We start from the raw sequence: 17,872 nt of genomic DNA on the forward strand, positions 1-17,872 counted from the left end.
ATGTCAGTACCATGGTTATGATACTGTATAGTTTCCATAATATGTTACTGTGGGAAACTGGGTACAGGGTACATGGACTCTCTCTGTATGATTTCTTAAAATTGTGACTCTACAATTACTTCAAAATAAAAAGTTTAATTAGGAAAACACTAGATTAAAAATCTGAGGATATAAAAGGCTATAGGCAATTACTACGAATTATAAAAAGCAGACTTAAGTATCTCAATCTAAAAAAAATTGAAATTAATTTCAGGTACTATTTATTATTAAGTCAAATTTTGGTCATGAATTGAGGAATGGAAGGGAAAGAAATGGGTTTTTGTTCACAAATCCCAATTCAATTTCCAGGAGAAAAATCTATGAAGATACAGACAAAACTATGTATCTGAAATAAACCTCAGCTCTTTTATTTATTTATTTATTTTAAGATTTTATTTATTTGACAGAAAGAGCACAAGCAGAAGGAGAGAGAGGGAGAAGCAGGCTCCCTGCTGAGCAAGGAGCCCGATGTGGGACTCGATCCCAGGACCCTGGGATCATGACCTGAGCCAAAGGCAGATGCTTAACTGACTGAGCCACCCAGGCGTCCCATAAACCTCAGCTCTTAAAAATTTTCATTTTAAGAAGGTTCTAGGAGAAATGCATTCCTTTATAGTTGTCTTTTAAATGTTATCTGGACCCCTCAGAAAAAAAAATAATGGTATTTTTAATCAAAGTGCTTCCTTCACAGAATAGCTTATTCCAGAAGAGTGGGTCACAGGTGCAGTTGGGGGGGGGCAGGGAGATAGAGATGGAGGAGTTGAAGGCATTTGCGGTAGAAGGAATGAGGCTGGGAGAAAAGCTGGGACAGGTGGCCAAAGAGACAGTGGCCAGGCTTCACACCAGGTCTCTTGATGCGTCATCGACTTCTTCACCCTGCATTCAAATCTCGTTCTGTCTCCTTCTATTGAACTTCAAGTCAATCACCACAATCTCTGTGCCACAATTTCCTCCTCCTCAAAAACGGAGATAAAATTTTCTACCTCCCGTCAAACAGGATATTTGCAAGGATAAATATCTGTACAGCTTGGAAATGTTTGAAAGAAAGGTCCCAAGAAATTATATCTGCAAAGGTGGTTCATTTAAAACATTCAATTGAAGTTCATTTTATATGAGCAAACTTGCATAATGGAACACAGTAATTTCAAAGGAGACTGGAGGAAAGAAAGACAAACTGAATGAGATTTAATCCAAGTCAGTATCTCATCTATATCTTCTCAGTTGTCCTCAGGTTACTGGTGGCAAATTCAGCATTGCCAAAGGCATGTGGTGCCCCAATCCACTAGCAAAACCATCTCAGTAGAATAGACTCGCCACAGCAGACTTTAAATGGTTGAAAAACGAAATGAATAAGAAATCAAAATCTCACAAGCCTGCAAATCCACTAGGGACCTGGGGAGTGGTCTGCATCATGACAGTGAAGAATGTTAAGCGCTTGGAAATAAGCAATGCGACTCTTAAATTTCATTTTACTTCAACTGAAGCACGGATTGAGTTTTCTCTGATATTTTAGTTACTCATTCAGGTCTGTCTGCCTGCACTTAAATCTAAGCTCTTTGACTGCAAAAGTCACAATTCACACTCATCTTTCTATGTCCCCTAGTCCATAACTTTGCATGTAGTTGGCACTCTGCAAATATTGAACTGAACAAATGTGTACAAATATTATCTATTACTCAGAGTTTAAAGGAATATATTTAAGGTGCTCCAAAAGAGAGGTCCACTCCCCCACCCCCGGATACTTATTTAGCCTCAGCCTTGTAACCTATTGAACAAGGCTTTCATCAGTTTCTCAATTTATAAGAAGCTAAGTTATGTAAATGGAAACTTTTCTGATAATCTGAAAAGAAAAAGCTTTCAAAGATAAAGCCTGAGGGGCGCCTGGGTGGCTCAGTCGTTAAGCGTCTGCCTTCGGCTCAGGTTACGATCCCAGGGTCCTGGGATCGAGCCCCACAACGGGCTCCCTGCTCCGCGGGAAGCCTGCTTCTCCCTCTCCCCCTTCCCCTGCTTGTGTTCCCTCTCTCGCTGTCTCTCTTTCTGTCAAATACATAAATAAATAAAAATCTTTAAAAAAAAAAAAAAGATAAATCCTGAGCCTGGAAGGCAAGGGGGCTAGAACGTGAGAAACTTTGAGCTTTGATTGACAGCAGGCTTAACAGCCTGCTTCTTGCCAGTAATTCATTATTGGATTTTTTTTTTTAAGTTTTAATTTTCTAATATTTACTCACCAGTATCCAGTCTTGACTTGATATGCTGATACCTTGGGTTTTGTGGTATTCTTTTGGTCAGATACTAAAAAATAAGAAAATTCACAATTAATTGAGTTAATGTAAAAATAAGGGTGACAAAGGTGGGAAAGAATCAGATATTTAAAAAATAGAACAGATGCTAAAATTTCATCCAATTTAAAGAAGGAAGGCGCTCTAGAGGCCCAACTGTCCCTTCAAGCGAAGACTCTTCAGCATTTCCACAGGTGAAGATGGTTATCTTGTTTCTGTCAAAATATTTTCATTTTTTGTCAAAATAATCTCATAGCTCTATGTAATTCGGGGGAAAAAAACTCTTAAAAAAATTATTTCTGACATTGAGCCAAATTAGTCTCCCTCTAAGTTCCATCCAATCCACGGTGACAACCCAGAATAAGCCCCCCCCACACACATACCCCTGCCTCAAGAAATCTGTGAAAATACCTAAAGACAGCTCTCTCACCTTTCTTTTTAGTTTTACTCTTTGTACAACGATTTCTAGGCCATCTCCTCTGGACACGCTCTAGATTTTATCCACATCTGCCCTGAAAAGTAGCACTTGGACCCAGACCTGAGCACCGTGCCCAGATGCCGCTGGGCCAGGACCTGGTTTGGCAGTCCTCCCCTGCTGCTTGCCTGGAATCTGAGGCTCCACAGATGTCACTATGATGGCATCTGCTCTTGGGGCAGCCGAGGCTCATCACAGGCCCAGGGTGAGTTTGTGGTCATCAAAAGATGGCTATGTCAGGTCTTCCTTGTCCTGTACTCGGGGAGTGAACTCTTAAGTCCAAGCACAAGACATTTATGCATATTAAGTTTCAGGGGCATTGGCGAAAGCCATTCAAGTGAGGGAAGGCTGGTGAATTGACATTTCAAGATACAGCTTTCTTGCTCAGGCCTTTTCTGGCCTACAAGTATCAACATCATACGCTCAGTCACAGGCAGCTGCAGAATATGAAATTAAACCTGGCCAATACATTTCTGGCTTCATCTTCCGCCCCTCACACACATGTTCCCATGTTGACGTTGCCCGCGTGCTTCCCTAACTTGCTGCACTCCCTCAAGTCTCCAAGGCTTAGCAAATGTCTGCCTAGAATGCCTTTCCTTGACTTGTCCTTGGGCAGAACCTTACTTTCTCTGTAAGCTGTCCAAGGTGGAATCAGGCATTTCTTCTCCCTGGCTCCCAGAGTACCCTGTACCATTGTTTCCACCCCGAGCTTCTTCTCTGTATTTCCTCGAAGGCAGGGACAATGACTTATGCAAATCTGTATTCACCCAGGACCTAGTACATGGTAGGCACATTTACTGATATGGAGTCAACAAATGAGTATCTAGAATGCAGAGTATAGGGGTACCTGGGTGGTTTCAGTCGGTTAAGTGTCTGCCTTCAGCTCAGGTCATGATCCCAGAGTCCTGGGATCAAGCCCCGAATTAGGCTCCCTGCTCAGCAGGGAACCTGCTTCTCCCTCTGCCTGCTGAGCTCTCTCTCTGACAAATAAATAAATAAAATCTTTAAAAAAAAAAAATAGAGTGCAGAGTATCTTATAGTAATTACCTGGTTCCTTGGAAGAGAACATCAAACTTTATTATTATTTTTAAAAATTATTTTTATTTATTTATTAACTAATCTCTATACCCAATGTGGGGCTTGAACTCAGAGATTAAGAGTAGTTTGCTCTACCGGCTGAAAGAAAGAAGAAAAAAAAATCAGGTGGAGAACACCAAACTTCTAAAACCCGTGTCATTTGCCCTTGAAAACACAGTTAACTACAGCATGTCCTGCTGGCCAGAGTTTTAGATTTCAGAGACCAGGAGGAATTTTTTAAAACTGGGGGCACCTATAGAGAAAAACCAACTTTTAATTTTGCCAAGAAAGGACATTAAAAAAAAAAAAAAAGCACAAAACCTCGTAACTACCACCTGCCATTTTAATACCTAAAAAGTAAGGAAGAAAAAAAAAATCCCAGAATAAAAAGATTGGTCCTTTAGTGTTATTAAAAAACTCACGACATTGTCTGTGTTTTCCATTTCACTCCAGGCAAGTGAATACTTAGCATTGGGCCACAGATGTGTGTGTGTATGTGTGTGGAAACCCTGAGCTATTTTATTCCTAGAGAAAGACTGGAAAACTCTGGTCTCCATCTGATCAGTAACCTGCTGTCTTTAAGAGAAATCGACTCTAACATCAATTCCAACTCCTTCCTAGATGAAGACAGAAGATTCTTAAGTGAGAGAGGGAAATAGTTAAAGACTGAAAAGGGGAACTTTAGAATAAGATCCCACAGAGGAAGACAGTATCATAGCAAAACAAATCTAAAAAACCCAAAAATGCAAACAAAAAAAACAGGGAAAACATGCATCTGGTAAACTGAGTCAAGAAAAGCTAATAGTAGAATTCTGTTATCTTAGGCTAAGGGATTTAAAATTTTTTTTGTACTCTGTATTTTCATAATTTCTATATGCTACTTCCTGTTTTTACTTTTGTTTTGTTTTGTTTTCCACTAGTTTCCTAGCAAAGTGTCTTTTGAAAAACTCCAGGCTAGTCTCTGCTGAACCAAGGGGATTTGTCCATACCTAAGCCAACATAGCTAAGAAGTGAGGATGTCTCTGGGGACCAGGTGTGGTGGCAGCAGAATGATGGGGGGAGAGTGTGTGGACAGCTGCAGTCGCTGGGCCCTTCCTGCCCCCGGTTTTCCCTTACAGAGACTAATGAGAAATCCATATGCTGCAAGTAGAAAAATGCAGTGTCTCTTTTCCATTTTCCCATTTTGGACCCATTTCTTGTTTCTGACTTTCTAGTGCCAACCACAACGTAAAACTTGGTGCTTCACTCTAAGCAGACTACCACAGATTTTATGGAACTGCCATACATTTTTCCTTAAAATTCTTGCTTTGGGGGTGACTGTTTCTTGACCTACTGACCAACTGGCTTTTTTCAATTACATAAACAGGATGGAATGGTGGAAAGTGAAAGAGCTGAGAAAAGAAGCTGTTTCAAGGACTATTCATTCATTCAACAAAGCCTTATTGAGCACTAACCATTCAGGCAACATTTACTGGAGGAGTGAGCCACTGTGCTGAGGACACACAGCCATCCAGCTCTCGGTGGTGCTGGGAAGGAAGACAAGCCAACAAAGAGATACCTCACTGCATGATGAAAAGGAGAGCGAAGCAGGGAGTGCAACAGGAGCTTGTGGGATCGGCACCTGATCCTGAGTAAAAGAGTCAAGAACTATGTCCTGAGCACTGACTTCTGGGCCGAAGTCTGATGGCCAAGAGAATTAGTCAGGCTAAAGGAGTAATGGGTAGAAGCGGCAGGGTTTCTGGGTAGACCTGGAGCATAGGGGCATCATGGGGTCAGATGAGGCTGAAGAGGCAGGGAGGGCAGTTCCTAAGGGGCCTTGTATCCACACTAAGAAACCAGGATTTTTTTCCCTGTAGATGGTAATTTTGCTTCCCCTGCTCCCAGAGATAACTGTCAATGTCTGCAGACATTCTAGGTTGTCAGAACTGGGTGGTGGTAGTGGGGATGCTACTGGTATCCAGTGAGTAGAGGCCAGGGATTCTGTGAAACATCCTACAATGACAGGGAAGTCCCCCACAGCAAAGAATGAGCTGGCCCCAAATGTCAATAGTGCCGAAGTTGAGAAACCCTAGTGCAGATGATTGGGGAGTCATTGAAGAAAGTTTAAGGAGAAGTGATGGGATTGTCTTCCCATTTTAGAGAGCTCACTCTGGCAGCATTCTGGAGAACTAATACGATCATCGTCAAGGATGGAGGCACGAAGATCAATTAAGAGGTAGTTGCGCTAAGAAACATCTGTGGTGCTAAGGAAGTGACAGTAGACATGAGGAAGAAGAGACAGTCTCAAGAAATCTTTAAAGATGTAAAATCAATATGATTGAAAACTGACTGGTAGAACAGGGGGAGGACAGTGATATCATTCCCCCAAAAAGGGACTTAAGGAGGAAGCATCAGTTGAAAAACATAATGTTTTTCATGTTGAGGCATGTTGAGTATGCGCTATCTGCGGGTTGTCCAAAATGGAAGTGGTGAGCTGGCTGTATGGGTCTGAGATCAGGAGAGAAATCTGGGGTTGCAGAAATAAGATTTGGGGGTTGTTGGACAAAATCACCATCAGAGATTGTGTAAGACAGAGAAGAAAAAACCCCAGCACTTAAGGTCAGGTAGAGAAAAGCACTGTGCATGAGACTCACGAGAGGCCAAAAGAAAGTGGGTTATGAAAATTAAAGAAGAGTTTCAGGAAGAAGGGCGTGGTCAACAGTGATCAATGCTGTCAAGTCTGAGAACAAGAGGTCAAACATGAACAAGCGAGCAAGAATGCAGGTCAACTAAGAGCATAACAAAGTAAGTTTGGATTGAACAAAGCAGGACATTGTTGACGACCCTGGTGGATGAGGTTACAGCAAATTGACAGAAGCAGAAGCAAAAACAGCAGGTTGTATGAGATGGAGAGGGAGGAAAGAAGATAGTAGCCAGATGGCCTTTTTTTTTCCTTGAGAGTTGCTAAGGAATTAGTTTTTGTTGTTGCTTTGTTTTGTTTTGGAAGAAAGGAGAGATTTGAGGATGTTTAGAGGCTCGATAGGAGGGGTCGGAGATGAAGCAGGAAGGTACGGAAAGGAGGGGGTGGGAGAGGATGCGGCCCAGAGCCCAGGTGGAAGGTTCAGCTTTGGATATGTATTTAAGGGGAAGATTTCAGATAGGTGGTCAAGATGAAGTTTATCAGGAGGAGGGAGGAGGCTGAGAAGGTTCATGTCTGTGGTATTATCAGTGAGCGATGAAAAATGTCAAAGACCCTTTGAGGGTTTACATCCCTAGAAAGGGTCCAAAGATAATGTCTTCCCTGTCTACCCATGACATCCCAGCAACTTCACTTCTACTCGGCTTTCAAGACCCAGCACAGACACACCTTCCGAGAAGACTCCTGTGAAGGCCCCAGGCAGATGGAAATCTCTTTCCTGCCCGGACTATCACAGCACTCTGTACAAATCACACTCTTCACTTCCTGCGCTTGGGACATGGCTCGACCTCCTGGATCGCTCTACCTGCTGCAGGGCCTCCCACCAGCGTGAGCAGTAAGGACAGCCTAAAGGGTGAAGATGGCTCTGAGCCCTGAGCAGCACACATTGTGCACGCCGGCACCATGGGATGCTCTAGGAATCTGAAGCATAGGGAGCATTCATACACCGGGGGTGATATGGGAGACTTTATGGATGAAATGGCATTGGAGTTGGGTTTTAAGGGTTGAGCTTCTATGGATAAAGATAGGGGAAAAGGATGGAAAAAGTATTTCAAGTGGAGAAAATTATAATGGTGAAGCCACTTGAAAAGCATGTTGAAAGAACCCCACGTTTTTCGATTGGCTAGAGAAGGTACAACAACAATAATGAAGATAATCCCTGCTAATATTTACTGAGCACTTAACCATGTTGTCAGGCACTCAACTAAGCATTTTACCTACATTATCTCATTTAACCCTCACAACCACCCCTGATGCAGATATTAGTAGTATCTTCATTCAGCATATTAGGAAACAGGGGCACAGAGATGGGGTGACTTCCCGATGCTAGTCAGCTGGTGAGAAGGGTAGAACCTGAAATGAAACTGGGTAGTCTGCCTCTAGAGCTTGCCCCCTTCCACACATCTGAATACCAGATCCACCAAAGGGTTTTAGATGGCCCATGAGTCCTGTGAAACTATGAAAAATTTTGTGTATGTGCATTTTTCTGAGGAAAGGGGTCTGTGATTTTCACCAAATTTTCAAAGGGGTTTATAACCCAAAAAAGGTTAAGAACCACGGGTATATGAAATCCTGTACTGCATGGTAGGACATGGACACGTAGGCTCCAAGTAGAGAAGTCTGAATGTACACTGAGGGTCTGGAGGAGGCCATGAGGACAACAGAAGGTAACAAAAACACTGAGCTGTGGGCCATATCATTGCAAGAGTATTTTGGCAGATTACTAACATACGCAAAGTAAGACTGGGCTTTATTGAATACATGCATGTCGGAGAGGGGAGAAGAATGAGAAGTCAACAATGGGATTCTTCTGAAAGCAAATCACTAAAAAATGAATGAGATAGTCTGAATCTCAAATTGTTCAAACATGAATGTGCTTTTCTGACTTCCCACCTCTCTCAAAATGAAACTCCCAAGGTTGGTTGTATTTCAACTGCAACATCTATAATAAGATTTACATTTAAAGGATTTTTAAAAATACCATTATACATTTTGTTCAGAATTTCCCTACTTATCTCCTTTGTATAGACAGGAGGTCCATAAAATGAAGGAAATGAATTCAGTCTTGAAAAGAGTCTCATTTAAGGCAATCTTACATTTAACATAGGTCTTTGAAAGGAGAACATTTTTTTTTTTAAATGGCAGTTTTAATCTGGTCCAATTCTACTGATCTCAAACACCAACCTTGACCCTGTATGCACATGTAGCAGCCCCTACTTCGCTAGCAGCTACTACCTATGGCTGACTGTATTTTTCAAGATGTTTGCAAGAGAATTTCCCATCTCACTTGTGCTGTGATGTTGAAACTCCTCCCACAGGGGCCAATGCCCCCCCTCAACACACACACCCCTTGCTTGAATCTGGATGAAAGTGCTGCCTTATGACTTCTGAGGCTAGATCATAAAGGGCAATACAGCTTCCACCTGGCTCTCCTGGGACACTTGTTCTTGGAACTCAGCTACCATGTTGTGAGGAAGGCCAAGCCACATGGAAAAGGCCATTTGTAGGTGGTATGGCTGACAGCCCCAGCTGAGGTCCTTGCCAACAGGCTGTATCAATGGCCTTGAAGACGTGTTCAAGATAACTCTAGCCCCAGCTTCTGTCTGCCTGCAAAACCACACGAGATCCCAAATAAGCAGCACCTAACTGAGCCTGGTCAACCTTCAGAACCATAGAGATCATAATAAGATGACTATTATTTTAAGTCACTAAACATGAGGTGATTCGCAGTGAATCAATATATAACTGGAATATATTTTCTAATATATAATTGGAATGCCTTCCGGGTATCTGCACTTTACTCCTCAATCCACTGCAACATGGCTACTGTCCCCACCATTCTACTATGGTTCCTGTGGCAGCTCGCCAACATCAGAGATCCCCTAATTGCTGAATATAATGGTGACGTTCCATTCTTTAACTCACTTCACCTTTCTGTACCTTTTGACACTGTTATACAGTCCCCCCTTCTTCAGTTTCCACTCCCTTGGCTTTAGTGATATCTCTCTCCCCTGATTCTCCAATGACACATGGATCATTTCTGTCAGCTGCTTAAACACTGCGTTCCCCAGGATTCCATCTTCTCAATCTCTAGGTTCTCTGAGAGCCACACACTTAGGTTTAATTCCATTTATATGCTTGATATCCAAGTAAGGAACTATGGCCTGACTTTTCCTCCCAGCTCAGGCATATATTCATTTACTCATTCAACAGATGTTTACTGCATGCCAGGCAGTGGGACAATACATACAAGGACCCTAGTTTATGTTCTTGTTAAGTATGCCAGAAATAAACAAATAATTATAGATTACAAATAAAATAATTACAGATCATGATCTACTGGGTGAAGACAGCATATTGAACACACGCATTTAATTTCACTTCCTTCCCAAACCTCAGTTTTGTCTTCTATTTTAAGGACATAGAGTTCAAAAAACCAGAGAGAGCGGGAGAAGTGACAGCAATAGATTTTTTAATTCTAGAAAGCAGATCAACAGTGAAAATGACTTGACTGACTCAAGAAAGTCAAAGGGAAAGCCAAGAACAATTCTTAAAAGGCTTAGGAATCGACAGCCTCCAGCACCTCCAGGAGCAGGGAGCAAAAGGAGTGGCTGAAATAAGGAAGATTGTTTGAAGGCGATGAGAAGCAACTTGATCTCCACATCCCTGTCCCGTGGGCTACTGGGTGATTGCCCCTCCCCCACCATGGTAGCTCTCTACAGATTTATTCCCTGAGAAGAATTTCTGGACTGGGAGGTCTCTAGACAGAGAAAGGTAGAGATATCATTACTGAAAACAGGGGCATTAAGTGAATGATGCAAACTAATGTTGAGATTTAGCTCCTAGCCCTAATTCCTCCAGGAATTCAGCTAGGCTTTTACTCTCAGGAGAATGAGGGAATTTTGAGGAAAATCACCAGCCTAAGAGAAAAGAGCTGAAGGTATAGATTTGGGAGGAGAGCCGCCCAAATCATGGCCCAGTGAGATCTTCCTGTAATTAGGCTCACCATCAGCAAGCCCCTCTCAGATATACAGATCCCAATCACCTGTTTAAGTTTCTAACTCAAAAACATAAATTAATAATTTAGGATTAAATGAAGCCTCAGAACACTGCTGTGAATTTTGGGGGCACACAAAGCCCTAATCTCCAGTGTAACTGTATTTGGAGACAGGGCCTTTAGGAGGTAATTAAGGTTAAAGAAGATCATAAGGGTGGGGCACAAGTGTAATAGGATTAGTGTCCTTACAAAAAGAGACACCAAAGAGCTTCCACCTCTTTACAAGTACACACAGAAAGAAATCTAGGAATACACAATGAGAAGGCAGCCATCTGCAAGGCAAGAGAGACCTCTCACCGGAAACTAAACTGGCCAGCACCTTGATCTTGAACTTTCCAGTACTCCAAAACTGCCAGAAATAAATTTGTTGTTTAAAGCAACCCAGTCTGTGACATTTTGTTATGGCAGCCTGAGTTAACTAATACTAATCTCCAACAAAACAAAAAGAAAAAATAGCAATAGGAAGGAAATAGACTATGCAGGAGAAAAAAATATTTCAAAAAACTATCGTTAGAGAAACGAAAATACACATACACAAAAACTTGTCCATGAATATTCATAGTAGCATCATTCATTACAGCTCCAAAGTAGAAACAACACAAATGTCCATCAGAAAGAACAAATAAAATATGTATGTCTATGTCAAGGAATATCATTCAGTAGTAGAAAGGAATGAAGTACGAATACATGATATAACATGGATGAACCTTTAAAACATTATTCTAAGTTAATTAAAGAAGCCAGTCACAAAAGACCACATTTTGCATGACTCCATTTATATGAAATGTAGACAACAAGCAAATATAGAGACAAAGTAGATTAGTGATTGTCAAGACTGGATGGGGGAGACAATGGGAAAACTGGGGAATGATAGCTAAAGGTTACAGAATTTCTTTTTGGTGTAATGAAAATTAGTGATGATTGCACAACTCTGTGATATATTAAAACCATTGAACTGTATACTTTAGATTTAACAAGTAACAAAAATAAAAAAACTTTTGCTCTACAACCAGACCAAGTACTTATGTAAGAGTTAAAAGAATTAAGTTGACCTATATTTGTCTGACATGGAAAGATCTCCAAGACTTATTGTTAAGTACAAAGAGCAAGCCAAAAAGTCATATATATAATGTTATAACATTTGGGTAAAAGAAAACCGCAAGATAAAACTCTCTCTACACACACAAGTGCGCACATACACACACACAAGTACACAGAGAACATTTTTGGAAAAGCTAACTGGAAACAAATGATAAATATTGATGTAGGAAAATTTTCCTACATTGTTTATAAAAATTTAGAAATAGTATAGAATAAAAATAAAGGTAGATAGGAATTCCAGGAAAAACAAAAAGTAATAAGAAAGAAAATGTAACTGTAATGATAATCAATATTTACACAGTCACAAACACACAAAAACAACAGTAAAAAAATCCAGTTAGAAATTAGGCAAAAGATACAAAGAGATATTTTTTTTTGAAGAGGATATATGAATGGCAAATAAGCACATGAAAAAATTTAAGATGTTCAACCTCGGTATCCATTGGGGAAATACAAGTTCAGACCATTATGAGACGTCACAGTGTACCTATTTAAACAACTAAAATCGGGGCGTCTGGGTGGCTCAGTCAGTTAAGCGTCCAACTCTTGATTCTGGCTCTGGTCATGATCTCAGGGTCATCAGATCAAGCCCCACACCACACTGGGGTCTGTGCTGGGCGTGGAGCCTGCTTGACATTCTCTTCCTCTACCTCTGCCCCTCCCTCCCTCCTCCTCGCTCCCTCTCTAAAAACAAACACACACACACAAAAAAAACCCCCACAAAAAACAAAAAAACTCAACTAAAATAAAAATACTGACAATACCAGATGTTGCCAAGAATGTGCAAAAACTCATCTCACATTCACTGGTGAGGAGAATGTAAAATGGTACAGTCATTCTGGAAAATAGTTTGGCAGTTTCTAAAAAACTAAATGTAAGCTCACATACAACCCAGCAACTACACTCCCAGGCATCTATCCCAGAGAAATGAAAATTGACATCCATAAAAACAGCTGTACCCAAAAGTTCGTATCTTTATTCATAATAGCCCCAAACTGAAAACAACCAAAATATTCTATAATAGTTCAATGGTTAAACAAACTGTTATATATATATACTGCAGAATACTAATCAGCAATAAAAGGAATGAACTATTGCTATAGGCAACAACTTGAATGTGTCTCAAGGACATTATTCTGAGTGAAAAAAGCCAGTCTCAAAAGGTCACATATCATGTGATTCCATTTATGTAACATTTCCAAATGACAAAATTACAGAAATGGAGAACACATTAGTGGTTGCCAGGGGTTAGGATGGTGAGGCAGAGGAAAGTGGAAATGACTAGGAAGGGGTAGTATGAGGGAGATATTTGTGGTGATGGAATAGTTCTGTATTTTGATTATAAATCTAAACACATGCAATCTTGATTATATTAAATCTACACATGTGAAAAAATGGCCTAGAATTATACACACATTTTACAAATGTCAATTTGTACAAATTTATGGCTTTGATATTATATTATACTTACATAAAATATAATCAATGGGGGAAACTGGGTGAAGGTACATGGGACTGTACTATTTTTGCAACTTCTTGTGAATCTATAGTTATTTCAAAATAAAATGTTTTTTCTTTTTTTTTTTTAAAGATTTTATTTATTTATTTGACAGAGAAAGACACAACGAAAGAGGGAACACAAGCAGGGGGAGTGGGAGAGGGAGAAGCAGGCTTTCCGCAGAGCAGGGAGCCTGATTCGGGGCTCAATTCCAGGACCCTGGGATCATGACCTGAACCGAAGGTAGACGCTTAACGACTGAGCCACCCAGGTGCCCCATCAAAATAAAATGTTTTTTTAAAAGGACATCAGATTCCAAAACAGAGGTCTTTTTTTTTTTTAAAGATTTTATTTATTTATTTGAGAGAGAGAGAATGAGAGATAGAGAGCACGAGAGCGAAGAGGGTCAGAGGGAGAAGCAGACTCCCCACTGAGCAGGGAGCCTGATGTGGGACTCGATTCCAGGACTCCAGGATCATGACCTGAGCCGAAGGCAGTCGCCCAACCAACTGAGCCACCCAGGCGCCCCCCAAAACAGAGGTCTTAAGAATTAAAAACACAGGGGCACCTGGCTGGCTCAGTTGGTTAAGCGACTGCCTTCGGCTCAGGTCATGATCCTGGAGTCCCGGGATGGAGTCCCGGGATGGAGTCCCGGATCAGGCTCCCTGCTCAGTGGGGAGCCTGCTTCTCCCTCTGACCCTACCCCCTCTCGTGCACTCTCTCTCTCTCAGTCTCTCTCTCTCGCAAATAAATAAAATCTTTTAAAAAAAAAGAATTAAACACACAACAGCAGAAATTAAATAGGATTAGAAGATAAAGTTAAATAAACCTCCGAAAGAGAGCAAAAAGACAAAGGTGTGGAAAACAGGAAATAAAGTTTAAGAAAATTAGAGAACCAGTCTTATAGAAGCAACATGAAAATGAATTCAAGAAAAAGAGGACGGAGAAAATAGGAAGGAGAAGTCAACAACAAAATAATTCAACAAAATTTCACAGAATAGAAAGACATGAATTTCTGGTGCCCACCAAAATGAGTGAAAAGAGAGCCATAGCAAGGAATATCTTCGTGAAACACAACACTAGTAACATAGAGAAGATTTTACAAGCTTCTAAAAAGGAAAAATCAAGTCAAGGTACAGCATGGCTTTGGACTTCACAGCAACACTGGATGCTAGAAAACTTTAATGCAATGTTTTCAAAATGCTGATGGTTTCCAACCAAGAATTCTATACACCACCAAACTTGCAAGCAAATAAATGTGAAGGCAGAATAACAGCATTTTCAGACATGCCTAACATTTTAGATATAAATAAAAAAGTTATTTCTCATGCACTCTTTTTCAAGAAATTACTGGAAAATGTGCTCCACTAAAGCAAGAAAGTTGGACATCTTCCTCTAGGACACAAATGTATGACCACACAGAGCATCCCAGCTCCTATCCCCCTATACTCCTCTTTCTCCCACATTCCCGATCTCATTAATGACATGGGCACCGATGAGTAGCCCAAGCTGGGAAACTAAGTCATCCATTCCAATCTCATTTCTCAAAGCTATTCATGAAGTCTTAATGATTTAGTTACCTAAATATTTCTCATTTCTGTCCCATGTTCCATGACCTTCCTTTAGGTCTATATCGTAAATACCACCTACCCAATCTGCCTACCTCCAGTCCTGGCCTCCTCCTTTCTCCACAACGTGGCTACAGCCCTCTGCCTAAAATGCAAATCTGACCACATCACTCAGTTACTTAAAACTCCTCAAAAGCTTCTTAAATTCAGATCAGCAGGCAAGATAAATACGTGGCAAACTGCCACTCTCCACACCTACCTCCCCCACCTTCATGGTAGAGATTATATTTGATCATGGTACTCTCCTGCAGAGCCTCACAATTTTCCTCAACATAGCACATAGACATCCACCATGAAATGAAATAATTTGCAATTCCTGTTCGATATAAAGGCCAAGTACTTTGGCAAGGCACAGAAGGCCCTTCCAGGCTTTACTCCAGCTTCTCTAGGGGGAACTGTCCACTCCGACGTTTCACACCTCCTCATCTTTGCTCATGCTGTTCTCTACTTGAGACGCTTCCTCACCTGGCTAGTCACCTTGCCATTTCAGGCCATCTCCAGGACCCTTCCCTCGCTTCCTTGAGTCCAATCTTTCCTCTGTGCTCTCTCAACTTGTCCCCCAACCACACTGCATTCAAATTCTGTTCCCAAGTCTCCCTCACTAGACTGAACTTATTAAAGGACAAATGCCTTGTCTTACTCTGTGTTTCTAGCACCTACCGCAGTGTAAGAGGCCAATAAACATTTGTTGAAATTAAATGGCCACAAATGCAGCAGGGCCCTAGGGGTGAAACGGACAAGGAAATGGTCCTATCGGGAAGAGGGTAAACTAAGGTCATATTTTGCGTCCTTTCCCAGTGGCTTGATCTGCTTATTCCCACTCTTCCCGTATCCCCATAATCAGAAATGATGGCTCCTTTTGATTTTGCTCCTTTAGTGTTCGGGGCGTTCATGCATATGTTCGTTATGTTGTGTAACTGCCACGCCCAGACTGTAAGCCCTTTGAGGGAAGGGGCTGTGTCTTCGTGCACTTGGCTCCTCTGGGCGACAAATGCCAGGCCACAGCGAGCATGTGCGTGAGAGTGGCCGGCCTCTCACCACTGGATAACGGCCTCGGCTCCGAGTCCCCCAGGCCCGCCCCGCCTCCCTCCGCTCTCCAGACCCCTCCTCACGCCGGCCGCTTCCCGCCTTCCGGCCGGCGGAAGTCACTAGCTGCTCTTCCCTGCCTACGTGGAGCCTTTTCCGGTGCGCCCGCCCCCTCCGGCTCTCGGATCCGGACCTGGCCCTCACCTCAGGATTCCCAATGTGCCTCCGGACAGACATATTTGCTCCAACCGGCCACGCGGGGTTTCTAGCCTCACCGGTAGCCTCTAACCCTAGCTTCCTACCCCCACAACCTCTCTCGGCCGCCTCCTTACAACCTCTACTCTGATTGGCCTCCCTTCTCCGGCTAGCCAATGGAGGCCCTTTTTACTCTCTCATTGTAGGGTCAAGGGAGAGCGAGACGCCGCTCAATGGTTGCCACAGGCAACGGGGGGACGCCAGCTTCCGAGGCCTTTTGTGCTCCCGGCAGGGCCCCGCCGGCTGCTGCCCGAGCGCGGGAAGAGGGGCGCGGGGGAGGGGCAGGCTAGCGCCTGCGCGTGAGCCGATGCGCAGAGCCCAGAGAGGGGGAAGGGCCGGAGAGCCGACGGCGGTGGAGGGGGACTTCAAGGGGGAAACAGGTCTTTCTAGCTAATGTGCAGGCACGTATATGACACAGGGGGCACCCTCCCCTCCTAAGGCCATCTTAAGCAAACATCTGGGCTACTTCTACAATAGGGTAAAGATGCGAGACAGGGTGGTTCAGCAAGAATGGGAATCTGTAGTTTATTATTTTCGGGTTAAGTTAATATGCAAATTATGCAAAATATCATGGGTAAGTACAGTAATTATTGTAGCTTTAAAAGCTTTTTAGCTAGCTAGAGAACGGCCGCCTTAATTGCAAAGCGCACACACTATTCTGTGATTCATCATTCATTTAACAAATATTTAATAAGCACCTTATGAGAAAAGCTGCAGTAGGTTTTGTGGAGGATGGGAGGATGACTAAGATCCAGTCCTGTTGTCATGGAAACCATTGTGACTCCTGCCATCAGCTGCCACCTGTTCTTATTCCAGATCTGAAAATTAAGTCCTAGCACCTTTACAAGACATCACACACAGTTTGACTTTGGCTCCAAAATGTCCCACCAAATTCATCAAAATTATTTACTCTTACATGGGAGAACAACACAATAACCCTTTGTCCTTTGGTCTAAGTTGTTTTTCCAGGAATGGAGAAAGGTTGCTCTGAACTGATCATGTTCACTGGCTCTCTACTTGTGAATAATAGCATGCAGCTGAGCTACTTCAGGGTCTGTGCGGATGACCCATTCAACAACATGGCCTCACATGCCCTTGTCCTCTCAGACACTTCAGCATCCCACCCAGAGGGCCACACCTTAAATAGTGTTGCTTGACCTCCAGGAGCTGAAACTGACCACAGCTGTCTCTTGCACATTCATGCCCACTGAATTTGTCTGAACTTCTCTAGTGTTCTCCAGTCTTTTAATCCCTCTCAAATTCCCAGCTTTCACCCCTCCACTAGAATGAGGAGGAGTTTGGGGGCAGCAAAAAATGGGAAGGGGGCTGGTGGGGAGGATAGCTTACTATGCAGAGGCTTGTGGACACATTGCTACTTAGAACGAATGCTTACTGGTGTGGTGTGGAGGTTGGGTGGTGATGGAGATTATGGGTAGAATAAATAGAAGAAAGAGGAGAGAGTGAGAATAAGAGTCTAAACCAAAAGGTGATAAAAAGAGAAAGAGTCTTCAAGACATTTGTAGGTTAAAGGAACAGTTATGTACATGCGAAGAAGTAAGGAGTGCAAGGAATTGGAAGGCATCACGGATGGCTATAATTTTTCCAACTTGGGGGATCAAGTGGATGAGTGATAATGCATGAATCAAGTTAAAGAACAATGGAGGTCAATAAATCAAAAGAACAGAAAGTACAAGACCCAAAAGCCTATTGGAGTAGGAAGCTCAGCTTCTGTTCTTCAATGTTTGGGCTCACTTCTCTGT

The 17,872-nt window shown here is 42.3% G+C and overlaps 1 protein-coding gene across 2 annotated transcripts in view; it reads right to left on the reverse strand.

Moving 5' to 3' along the window:
- Positions 1–16,173, reverse strand: part of CEP41 (centrosomal protein 41) — a 43,139-nt gene extending 26,966 nt beyond the window's left edge. The window contains exons 1-2 of one of the 2 annotated variants that reach the window (XM_025865587.2): positions 16,062–16,173; positions 2,268–2,331 (exon numbers count right to left, since the gene is read on the reverse strand). In XM_025865587.2, coding sequence (XP_025721372.1) covers positions 2,268–2,331; positions 16,062–16,094 — 97 coding nt within the window. In that variant the 5' untranslated portion in view covers positions 16,095–16,173. Of the gene's footprint in view, positions 1–2,267; positions 2,332–2,921; positions 3,012–16,061 lie in introns of those variants that run through there. The other variant, XM_073899205.1, reaches the window with a different exon arrangement.
- Positions 16,174–17,872: the final 1,699 nt, after the last annotated feature.

Source organism: Callorhinus ursinus, unplaced genomic scaffold (genome assembly GCF_003265705.2).
Source record: "Callorhinus ursinus isolate GAN/ISIS: 27379988/994484 unplaced genomic scaffold, GSC_fseal_2.0 scaffold12, whole genome shotgun sequence".
NCBI lineage: Eukaryota > Metazoa > Chordata > Mammalia > Carnivora > Otariidae > Callorhinus > Callorhinus ursinus.